The sequence below is a fragment of the Harpia harpyja genome, chromosome 5, assembly GCF_026419915.1.
Source record: "Harpia harpyja isolate bHarHar1 chromosome 5, bHarHar1 primary haplotype, whole genome shotgun sequence".
Classification (NCBI taxonomy): domain Eukaryota; kingdom Metazoa; phylum Chordata; class Aves; order Accipitriformes; family Accipitridae; genus Harpia; species Harpia harpyja.
In genome coordinates this window covers 57,031,559-57,044,215 of record NC_068944.1, presented here as the reverse complement: position 1 = coordinate 57,044,215, position 12,657 = coordinate 57,031,559, and the positions used below count along the sequence as shown (strand labels likewise).

General features: G+C 46.8%; 1 protein-coding gene across 2 annotated transcripts in view; it reads right to left on the bottom strand.

Annotated features, from left to right (window-relative positions):
- The window catches only part of FZD6 (frizzled class receptor 6), a 33,282-nt gene extending 20,951 nt beyond the window's left edge, over positions 1-12,331 (bottom strand). For both annotated transcript variants that reach the window (XM_052788046.1, XM_052788047.1), the window contains exons 1-2: positions 12,244-12,331; positions 11,237-11,636 (exon numbers count right to left, since the gene is read on the bottom strand). In XM_052788046.1, coding sequence (XP_052644006.1) covers positions 11,237-11,416 — 180 coding nt within the window. In that variant the 5' untranslated portion in view covers positions 11,417-11,636; positions 12,244-12,331. The remainder of the gene's footprint in view (positions 1-11,236; positions 11,637-12,243) is intronic.
- Between the last annotated feature and the right edge of the window lie 326 nt (positions 12,332-12,657).

Sequence of the window (12,657 nt, the reverse complement as noted above, 5' to 3'; positions counted from 1 at the left end):
CCAACAAAATGAAAAGTAACCGCATCCATTGTTTTCTTGCCTATGTCTCATAAAAATGAGACATAGCTTGTCTCACAGCCAGCCAAGCAGTGTGTCAGTGTCCCAAGGTATGACCAACTGGAAATACTGAAATCAGAAGGCAGCGGTAAGAACTGCAGGTGGTGAGGTAGATAACTGCAACTTCATGGGCTTCAACTCAGTCATCTGACTTGTAAGAAACAACATCAGTCAGGCATGCACATCACAACAAAGTGAATGGATTAGTGAAAGTTTACAGAAATGAGTAATTTTTACAGTTTTCATGTACAGCATCAAATGCTTTCCTGAACTTCAAATAGACTGGCTTAGTCACTAGAAAATCTGCAAAAGTTGCTTCTGTCATGCACATGGGTTGACAAGGCAGACGGGATCTTCTGAATGAATTCTCAGTAACAGGAGCACAGACCAACACAAGTCAGACACAGCACTAGAAATGAATGACCTGAAAGTCTGAGCCACAAACCAGAGACATTTCAAAAGAACAATGGAAAACTGGATGGCAGCCTCTGTTTGTTTGTGTTTGGGAAGCTTTCACTCTGTAGCCAACTTTCTATATAGTTAGCATCCACCATCTGCCGTAAATTTTGATCCAGAGTAATTTTCTGTCAAATCGCTGCTTCTGGGAAGATCAGTATGCACGCAAAATGGAAAACCAGGCCTTCCGCTTTAAATTCACTTCTATAGCTATCATCTTCACTATAGCCTGAAAAGAGAAAACTATAATTATTAATAATAATTATCATTATTATTCAGAGTAGATCGTTATTGTAATAGGAAAAACAGTCCTTAAGATTTTTTAAAAGATACACATAAAATCTCTCTTTGAAAAAAATTTGATACTTCATTCCTAAGCATTTGTGGGAAATAGTTCTTATCTTCTACAAAGGTATATTTTTTCTGTAGCATTATTATTCAGTTATTTATTTTTATGAAGATAAAATGTCTAAACCAATCATAACCTGAGTTGCTAGATTTTTGCTCTGTAGACATATGTATGCATCAATCAAAAATCAAAACTTTTATTTACTCTTCATTTTTATTTATTCTGAGACAAAGGCCAACCTGAGAGGCAAGAAAGCAAGAAAACCCACTTGCTTTTAAATAATATTAAAAAAAAAAATCCAAATTCTAAAGGATTGATAAGGCAGCTGTTAAGGAAAGAAGCTAATTCCTTTACCCCATTACTTTATGATAACCTCCTTCCTCCAAATCCAAGATAGCCAAATATAAGAAAGGACTCTCTTAAAGCTAATGACGTTACTACAGGAGCCTCTTTCTGCACACACTGCCTCACACAGTCTCTCCTTCATCCCTCCAAATTCTCTACCCAAATCCTTGACACCTTAAACATCCTCCTTCCTCCTGCTAGTGAGATCAGAGTCAAAGCAGAGACAGTTTCCCAACAGTTCATTGCTTGCTGTAGCACAGAAGTTAACTTATCACTACTCAATGGGACAACCTGGTGTGAGCTTTCACCCAGCCCTCACAGGAGCCAGTCTAAACAGAAACAGGTATATCCCCAGCACCTCCATCACACTGCAGAAACCTTCACCCATGAGAAGCTGGGGGCTGTAGGGAGCTCACAGGCCATGTTATTGTACTGTAACCTCAGAGGCAGTCAAGAACTCGCATGTGCTTTTCTTCTCCTTCGCAGATGCCTCTGATAAAGAGGAGGATGCGTGCACCTCCATACAAGAAGCACATGCAACGGCACCTCTTCCTTCTCCCCCTTCCCCCAGCATCTCATTCCTAGACTGCTGCAGGCAAAAGGCAGCACACACCCTGGGGGGGTCAACCCTGAGGCGATGCTGCAGCCCCTGGCAGCTGAGGTGGCACTGGGGAAGACAGACAGAGAAACAACACTGCGTAAGTCATCACTGACAGGCCCACCAAGGACATGGAAAATGACCAGAGCAGCTCTTGGCCCACCTTGCTACCCAACTGGTAAAGGATCAGGAGGCTTTAGATATATGACAGGGGTGGCAATTTCTGCAGGAGACCTTCCATTTCCCTCCTGAACTGCCAAACTGTTGACCATAGATAGCAGCAAGTGGTGGGGCAGATGAATGAAGGCTTATAAGAAGTCAGCCCAATCCTAAAGACACCTCCATCCTTAACAATAACTGCTATTCACCCCTATCCACAAGCACCTAAGCACCCAAGGGAGGGTGGCAGGCAGCATGCTCAACACAGCAAGGTAGCTGCTGGGATCCCTCCTGGTCTCCCATTCTGAATGCCTGTATTAGCCAGTGTTTCCTTATTGTTAGCCCACAGTGTTCATTTTGTTGGCCATGGTGCCTTTCTCCCCCATTATCTTCCCTATTTCTCCTGTTCTAAACACTCATGGCCACCTTTTCTTCTACCCTTTCAACTTATGTGGGCCCTGTTAACTTTCAGCATGTAACATTTTCTTTGTAGCTCCAGGCATACTCCCCAGAGAGATCCCCCACCCAGCTGGATTCTTAAGCTTTGCTTAAAATGGTGCACCTTATACCTTCCTAGCAAGAGCATTAGCTCATGTGAAGCAGTATGGAGCTGGGACATGGAGTGTGGGTAAGCAGGTATTGCTAGGTCACCATGAGGCTGGATGGGTACAGTCCGTCTCTGAAAAGCTACTTTTAATTTTTGTATACAGGATAAATGTGTAGAGAGTTTGGCCACCAGGTGCTTTGTGGCAATAGTTACCGGGACTGAAGAAATCTGGTTGTGCAGGCCCTCTATGGAATACAGCATGGGCCAAACTGGGAAGGATGTGGTTATTCTCTGAAAGAACTTGATCCACCAGAAGTTTAAGCACAGGGAAGATGGATGATTTCCACCCCCTCCGAGGAAGCTCTCATCTGTCTCACTACAGGGATGGAAAGGAGCAGGTATCTTTGGAAAGAGGACATCCTTTCTGTCCTGCAAAGACTGATCATCCAGGCCTGTCCCCTATGCCTCTACATCATAGCAAGTTTATCTGCCCCCATTTACAGTAGCTGATTACACAGCTCTTGCGCTCCCCTGCACACCTCCCCTTCTTCTAATAGCTAAGCAGAAAGCAAACAAGTGTCCACTCATCTCCACTATGTAGTTCAGGAGAAGAGGGCAGACATATGCATCTTTTCCTCTGGCAAGCAAGTTACTACTGTGATGCAGCAATCACAGCTGCACACAATACACAGAAAAGGTCCAAAAAGGCAACAGGAGACAAAGCAACCATGTTTGCCCCAAAGGGCTGGTGAATCAACAGCAAACAGAGGAAAAAAAGGCAGCAAGCTTTGTGGTGCAGACACTCCCACCCCCTCCTTTGGAATGGCATAGAGAACTAGAGACATGACACAATAGTAGTTTTAGAAATTGTCATATTTAATCATTGCATTGTCAAACTGGAAAAGAAAGCATTGACATTTGACCACATCCCCTATCCCATGTGCTCTTTTCCTGGACCATTTGCTTTTTGTGGCCTTTATCAGTGAAGGCATAGATAATATCGTGCAGCCGAGTTGTCATCCTGAACATCACATCCATCTTGCAAATGGGAAACTAAACTTGCACTCCACCTCCACCTGCATGCAGTAAGGGCCTGGGCTCCATTCAGCCTCATGACCCATGCAGCACTGTGGACAAACAGCATCTCTCACAAATGTAGGAAGGCACCTAAACACCACAAAGCTCTCTTCAGAAAAGGCATCAGAATCATCTTCCATTCTTAGATGAGATTTGTAGAAGACATAAGCATCATAAGCCTTGCAAAGATGTCCACAAACATACCTTGGTGGTTCACCAAGGCCTACAAGACAATCAAGTTGCTGTTGCCAGAGCTGCCACAGGCCAAACGCACTGGATGCGAGCTGTTAATGAGATGCTTGATCCCACACAGTTTGACAACTCATGGACAGCAGAGGGAAAACAGTGTGGGCCACCTGTACACAATGATATACAATTTTGTCCACTTGTCTACTATTCAAAGGAAGATAATGTGAAGAATGACCTTTGAAATCGTGGTCACCTCATCACCCTCAGCAGACATATCCTCCCTAACCGGATTTGCTACTGACCAGGTGAAGTTCATGAGGTTTCACAGGGCAACAGCCACTTCCTTAAAAACATGAAGACGATCTTCAAATTGCACCTTTCCATGCCTGAAAGCTTTGTACCTACTGCTGGCTTTCCCCAGCTCCAAGGATGATGTGTTCCCATCAGACTGGGCTCAGCTCCCAAGCCCTAACTGCCACCTATCAATGAAGGCAAAGCAGTTCCAAACTCAGTAGCTCTGTCCACATTTTCCTTCTCTATGTAAACAGCTTTAGGGAAGCTTGCCTGACTCCATTCATCCACAGGTGTCCTTCTGGAGTAGGCTACAGCCACAGGACTAAGCCCATCACTCCACACTTACAGTGCCTTGGTTTAGCCAGTGACCACACTTAGCATATGAGTGTGGAGAAGAGGGGGTCTGAGATGTGGGCTGCACAATGAGACTCAGAAACCACCAGGTCTTGCAGCTACACATGAACACTAGAAAGGGCACTGTGGAAGGGACAGCAATCTGCAGGAGACCAACAACAGGATACCACAGTATTTCCCAGAAAGGTCTGCTGTTGAGAAAGATCTGGAAGACAGCCTTCCGTAGGCCAACTTCAGACCTCATGCACAGTAGGACTGGCCTAAATCTAGTCCAGAGTAAAACCTCTCAGTCTCATGCAGTGAAGTAAGAAGTGTGCTAACAACTTCACCTAGTGATCCACTGCTGAAACACCAAATTATTTGCTAGTGTAGACGTAGCCTCTGAACATGGATGAAGATGCGGCTCTGGGAATCACACTGTCAGCACCATCTCAATGAACCCCAGTCATCATAGGGTAAATATCCTCTCTTCATCAAGCATGCATTACCTTGGACCCCCACACATTCTAAGCAGCATCCTTTCAGAACAAGGAGCAAGGGAGTACTATTCAAATTATCAAGTGGACAAGGAATGCTGTTTTGACAAAGCAACATTAGATTTTGCAGGCGACTGATACGCTTAAAGCCAGTATAATAGGATTACACACATTCGCCTGTTTGGTTTCAGACAATCTGCACAAGCTAATCATACGTGGTAAAGGGCCTCAGTACTACAGGTAAACACTTTTTTAGTGGCTGTAATTTAGTGTATCCACAGGAATCAGCAAAGATGGTTTATGAATGTGTTGCTGTAAGAACTAATGATGACTTGCGTTTCTTTGGAACACCTGAGAGCAAGAGAGTGCAAAAATGAAAATACACTTCCCAAATTTGTATGGTATTGTACAAAATGACACAGATGTGTCTAATTCATATGGTTTTGACCCCTTAACCAACGCTTTTCTACAAGCAACATGGTGCTGCTCAAACCAGAATTATTCATGTCCAGCTATACTGTACGTATAGAGACTTACCCAGCACAGAAGTCTGTAGTACTGCTTTGTACTTCCCTTGATCCATATGAAGTGTCTATAAAAAACCACTTTGGCATTTGCCAACTTTCATTTAACAAGCAGCAATTTAGCTGTTTCACCACCAAAATCTTTTGCAGCCACCACTTTCCTCTGATAAGCTAGAAAAGTCACCTTAGTTTGACATATGATTTACAGCATGCTACATTTACCCCTTTTTACACAAGCCTTCCCTGCCCATTAGTAACAGTAATATATGGTAAAGAAACAGCAAAAATGTAACAAGCGAAATACAAATTCAAGAGCCCCTCGTGCTTGTTCCATTGGGTCAATGTCCACACCTCCGCACCCTTTCTCCAACTTAGGCTCTGAGGCCATATTCTAAGAGAATATGGATTGCTTTCCTAATTGAAGCTGAGCTACCAAAAATTTAAGAGCAGAGAGATTTAAGCTTCAAGTTTTAAGTACTAGTGGTTCACGTATTACACCAAGCACCAGTCATATGGAGTAACAGAGAGAGGCAGGATGCCTGTCGTAGAGGTTTCAGTATATTCACACCTGTGCTATTTTGCAGAACATCCCCGTAACAACGTTCTACACAAAACAGCATTTATTTCCCCAAAACTCCCAACCTACAGAAGGTGGACAGCTTCCTCCTCCCTGTGTGTATATACACACACATATATGTACAGATTTAAGCTTGCCAGACACCAGGTTTCCAGTTTTTGGCAGTATCTTCATATTGAATAAATTGTAAATTTATATTTAGTGGAAGCAAATTAAGCGATTACATTAAAAATTTTAACTTACAGAACTTCAGTATTAAGCTTTTGAAGGTACTTCTTAATCCACTTCAAACTCATTTTGTTAAACCAACCTCGGTTCTCATACAATTTCTCCCACTGCTGCAGCCAGTTGCACTGAACACTCCATAGAAACATGCACACATATTCTGGCACATGGTCATGAATTCAGAAGTGAACGGAAAACTTACTACTGAATCATTTTTCCAGTCTCTCTGAGGTACTTCATTGTTCTCTGTGGGACATTTTCCAGTGTTTTGTATAGTCTGCTTTAAAAACTCACTGGCAATCCTTTTGCCTTTGTACTTCTACAGAGCCGTAGATCTTACCCAGGTCAGGAAGTCTTAAGGGCTTGTCTATGATGGACACATTCCAGAACCGCAGCAGAACAGATAAAGAGATATGAACAAAAAGTTACGACACAATAATATTCTCTGCCTTGCTGGAATAAATAATGCCTCATGTTGACAACCTATCCCAGGATACTTACAGTAGTAACTACTTTAGAAGTGACTTGGTTTTGTGGATGACCACGAGGGGGAGTTACTCCTATTTAACTATAGCTGTAATGAACCAGTGTCCATCCATTTTCCTCACTAGACAAACCCTAGATCTTCAGCCTCCTAGTCTGAACTAGTAGTAACATGAGCAGTGTTACTGTTAAACTGTTTTGAGATACAGATACAGTAAGCATCTGCAAATAATTAGATTCCACCATCATGCAGCTGTTTAGCTAACATACACAAAACACAAAACTTTACACCACAAAGCCATGTGGTTTTTCTTTCCTAAAATCACCATTTGTTGTATAAACAAAACTAATCCAAATACAAAGTTAAACTCAAGTAGCCTAAACTCAATCTGCCAAGTAGTGGTGGGTTGACCCTGGCTGGATGCCAGGTGCCCACCAAAGCTGCTCTATCACTCCCCCCTCCACTGGACAGGGGAGAGAAAAATATAACAAAAAGCTTGTGGGTCGTGATAAGGACGGGGGAGATCACTTGCCAATTACCATCATGGGGAAAACAGACTCGACTTGGGGAAAATTAATTTATTACCAATCCAATCAGAGTAGGATAATGAGAAATAAAACCAAATCTTAAAACACCTTCCCCCCACCCCTCTCTTCTTCCCAGGCACAACTTCGCTCCCAATTTCTCTACCTCCTCCTCCCCTGCAGCGCAGGAGGATGGAGAATGGGGGTTCGAGTCAGTTCATCATACACTGTCTGTGCCCCTCCTTCCTCCTCATGGGGAGGACTCCTCACACTCCTCCCCTGCTCCAGCATGGAGTCCCTCCCATGGGAGACAGCCCTCCACAAAATTCTCCAACATGAGTCCTTCCCACAGGCTGCAGTTCTTCACAAACTGCTCCAGCGTGGGTCCCCCCCAGGGTCACAAGTCCTGCCAGAAAACCTGCTCCACCATGGACCTCCATGGGCTGCAGGGGGACAGCCTGCCTCACCATAGTCTCCACCAGGGGCTGCAGGGGAATCTCTGCTCCGGCGCCTGGAGCACCTCCTCCCCCTCCTTCTTCACTGACCTGGGGGTCTGCAGGGTTGTTTCCCTCACATGTTCTCGCTCCTCTCTCCAGCTGCAGCTGTGCAGCAACTTTTTCCCCTTCTTAAATACGTTATTCCAGAGGCACTACCACTGTAGCTGATGGGCTCGGCCTTGGCCAGCGGCAGGTCCATCTTGGAGCCGGCTGGCATTGGCTCTGTCAGACATGGGGGAAGCTTCCAGCAGCTTCTCACAGAAGCCACCCCTGTAGCCCCACCACTACCAAAACTTTGCCACACAAACGCAATACACAAGTTGAAAACTTCGAATAATAAATAAAATGGGGGGGGGGGGATGAAACAACTGGAAATTATTAATTTTCTACTTTAGAAAATAAGATCCCAGAGGGACTATCATCACTAGCCAGAACTCCCATAACAGAGGCCGTAAGACTGAGTCTTTTTTCCTGCTCTAATCAGTTCAGTGTTCTTGTTTATAACACATCATTATGAAGAGTTGATACATGAGGCAGAAATTTAAGACCACGGATCAGCTGATTTCCTGAAGGACAACCACCACCTGAGACAGTGGCTCCACATCATCCTCTCCTAGAGAGCTACTATGAAGACACCATCCCAGAAATGCCAATTCAACACCTTTCCAGAGAGCAGAGAAACTGCACAGAAGCCTTTGTGCTCCCACACGTGGAAAGCACAGCTCTTCTGGCTATACAAGACACCCCACAGGAGAGCACACCTGTAGAGCCTTGAGAGCAGGACAAAGGAAAGAGTTACCAGTTTGGGAGAGTGAACTTCACCTTCAGGTGAGACTTGTATCCTTGACAAATCTTGATTCTTTCTGGGAGTAAACACTCCAAATATGTAATGGGAAGAAGTTTCCAGAGGGGATAGGAGCAGAAAACAGGACTAACATCAAGGCCCTTTCTGCACAAAATATTTGGATTTCTTGAAGGCTCCACCATGCGCCCTGGGATTGCATGATTAAGCAGCTTGCTCAAAGTCAGTTAAGATAAAGTGAGGAAGGTATTACAAGCCTCAATCTCAAACCCCAGTGTTTACATCCTAAGACCATGCCCAGTCTTGAGAATGGCTGTGGGGAGGGGAGGGGGAAAGAGCACGATGGAATTAAAAACCACAGCCTTTAAGCATTCCTACTGAGGATCAAAAGAAAGTTTTAACCAACATACTATTAAAATTCTTTCTTTGGTATGAACGAATTTTGGACTACCAATTACAGAAAAATTCAAGCTCTTAAAACAACAGAAGTCTCCTCCACCTCCCAACCCGCTGCCTCTTTAGGGCTGCAAGGTGAAATAAAACAATATTCCCGAAGTCAATAGCGCCTCCCCTCCTGCTGCAACACCAAGTCCCCTGAAAAGCAGAACCCTTTGACAATCCTGAGAAGATTTCCTGTTGCAATCAACGATGGACAAACTATACTGGTGCCATTACTGAATACCATGTAGAATCACATCTAAATGTGTGAGTGACATTGGTACACACTGGTCTCCCTCAGAAAAAAGGCCCAGCTATGAACCACCACAAGCTTACCATATTAACTCCAATCTACCCGTCAGCAACAGATTCAACACAAGCTACGTACAGAATGGGAGGAAACTTCCTTACCCTTTCACCAGTAAAGCAGCTGTCTGAAAAATTCAGTTTCACCAAAGAGTCAATCAGCACTGCTAAATCACAAATAAAGGCAGGCAGATCAGCACACATACACGTTGGGTAGTTTAGAAACGTCTGCACAACACTAGAGTAGTGAGGTATACCAAATTAGAGGCCAGACAGTGGCAATGACAGGACACTAGGAAGCAACTGAAACAGGATAGGGAAATCAAACCCTAATAGACACTGTTGTTCCACACAGCCACCCAGTCAGTTGGTTGAGTAGCGATCAACCACTGCAGTAGCCAGAGGTGGTTATAAGGGAGACAGGATGGAAAAAGAGAGAAAACAACAAAACTTCTCACTACCACACCCGTTTTATGATGAAGTAGCTACATGAGAACAGGTAAGCTATGAACCCTTTCCAGAAGGAACTCCCTCCACACAGAAGGCGTGCACTAGGCACAAGTTACTGACAGTTCAGAAAAGTCAGTCATAGCAAACTAATAAAAATGACTCTGTGGTCTCTCTGCTGTAACAGCAGCATGACTGGAAGGCATGAATACTGACAAAAGCTGGCTCAACAGTTATAAAGACACACCAAGTAAGAACCAGCAGCATACCTGACAAGTTGAAGTGGCAGACGCTGTAGCAAGCATTCCTGACAAACAATGACTGGAGACAGCACTGCACAGAGTTTACAACTGAAGCCTATAGCCTGCCTTCCAATTTAAAAGCCCACAATTTGTCTGAGATCTGCAGGTGAATTCAGTTGCTTGCATACAGGTGTCTTAACATTTGATACCAGAATTTCCCATACATCTACAATGGGCTGGCAAACACAATGCGAGACCAAAGCCTGTGCCCTTCCAGGCTGGCAGCTAGAGGCCAAACAGGGAATACTGACTATCCCAAGCAACACTAAAAAAATGGTTTGGCAACAGAACACAGCTCCTCCTCCAAGCTCAGTAAAGAATATGCAAATAAGATTTTAGTAATAGTAGCCACCTCCAATACCACCTACATTTTTTTTTTCCGAACCAGAAACTTCTTAATTTTCAACTCACTTCTGTTTCACTCTCTGCACAGCACAAGATGGTAAGCTTTTCAAGACCTGTGTTAAGATGTTCCCCCTCCTCTTACCACTGAAAAGCCATTATTAAAACAGGTTTAAAACTTGTTTTACAAGCCTCTCACCCAGAGAGGCTCTGGCCCTTTATAGCTATTGCTGTCAGCACAGCCTTTCCACAAGGTGGCATATTCTCAAGGGAGCCATATGTTACAGTCAGTTCAGGTAAGAAAAGTGTTTGTTTTCAGTTAAAAAAAAAAAAAAAAAAAAGGAAAGTTGCTCTTTCAGTCAGAAGACAACTGAATGCAAAAACCACAATGGAGGACAGGGCTAAGAATAAGTTTAGGTACCTCTTCTTAGCAGACATAAGCTAAGAGAGGAACAGAGCAACTTCTAAACATTATTTTTGCACTACCTGAGTTCAGGCGAGCCAGGATATCATAAGCTATGTCCCCAGAGAATTTCAAGAATTGCTCTGTGTATCAATGAGGTGCCTGGGTTATATGTGATCAGCTCTGCCAAAGAGCTCCAAATAGCCGCATTGCCGTGCTACACCCATGCCCCTTCCGCTCTAATACAGGGTGCAAGGTGTGTGTCTGTATCTCCCTTACACGGTGCTTAAACAATCAAGCAGCTCTAGTGCACTGCAAAAAGATTCAAAGAAACATGTAGTCACTAAACATTATCTACCTTGTTATTCAGTGCAACAGATACCACAAACCATTTCTCAATGACAAAAAAAAGTTGTTTCGCAGTGTTTATATTTACATACTACAGTCGGGGTGGGAGAACTTACCTCCATTTGGAGAGCAGCCGTGTCCTGATCATAGTGTCCCATGATGTTCGGGAAAAAAGTCATATTGTAAGGCATTCCTGAGCATCTGGAAATAGTAATTGGCTCACATGTGAATAAACTGTGTCCTCGCACCAGAGTTAGAAGTAAACTGCAGGTCACAGAGAACGCAAGTACTCCCATTTTGTCAGGATCTCCAACTTCAGCACATAGCTCTGCTCGGTAGTTAGACAGACCAGCTTTGCACGAGGATAAAAACACCCATCTTCCTCTGCCGGTTCCGGTGCAAGGCAGGGACGCAGGCAGCGAGGCAGACGATCAGACTCCTCACCGCTGCCTTAGGTATCTCCCCATCCTAGCTGACTGCAATTTTAGCAAATCCCTTCCTCCTCCAGCCTGCACGCTGCAGAAGCGGGAAAAGACAGGAGAGAGTCATTCACAGCAAAAACAACCCGACCGCGACCGCCCGTCCGAAGGCTGAGCTCGGCCTCCTCCTCGCAAGCCCGCAGGAGAAAGGGCAGCTCCCGCCGGGACGGGACCGCACCGTCCCCCCCACCCCCGCTCCACCGGGCAGCGCCCGCCGCTCCCGCGGCCCCCACGTACCCCGCAGGGGCCGCGGCACGGCGCAGCCCGCTCTCCCGCTGCGCCCCGTCCCGGGGAGCGCCGCCTCGCCCACGGGGGGCGGCGTGTCTGGCCACCGCTCCCGCCCGGGCCCCGCAGCCACCGCTGCTCCCAACGCCCCGTTGCCGGCGCTCCGTTCCCAGCCCCGCCCTGGGAAGCGGCGCCCGCGGGGCCGGGCGCGGAGCCGGCCGAGAAGTCGACCCAGGAGCCGGGGCTCGCCGGGCGCGGCCCCGGCGCCGCATCCCCGCCACGCCCGGGTCGCGCCTCCGCCGCCCCCCTCACCGGGACCCGCCTCCCGCCAGACGCTCCAACCCCCCCGCCGTCGGCGGCGGCCGCCCCGGGACGCCGCTCCGAAGAGGAGGAGGAGCCGCCGCCGCCGCCGCACTCACCCGGGCCGGCCGGCCGGCCAGCGGCCCCCTCCCCGCCGCGGCTGCGATGGCGGCAGCCGCCCCTCGCCACCGACAGGATGTGGCGTCTGGCGGCGGGGGGGCGCTCGCGCGATACTTGGCGGGCGGGGGCGGGAAGGTGCGGGCCGCCCCGCCCCGCCCCGCCGTGCGGGCCGGGGTCTCCTGGCACAGAGGCGGGCGGCGTGAAAAATCCTTCCAAGCCGTACCCGGCACTTAGGTTTTGACAAAAATACTCAGCGTGAACTCTGCAGTACGCTATACCGCGGCGGTTTACGGGCTGCCGAGCGTCGGGAAGTGAACCTGTCCCGCCTGTGGAAGCGATTCCCAGGCTCGTTGCCAAACCAGCGCCCGGGTCGCCGCCAGCCGCGCCGCGGCCGGGAGGTGCGAGGGCTCCGC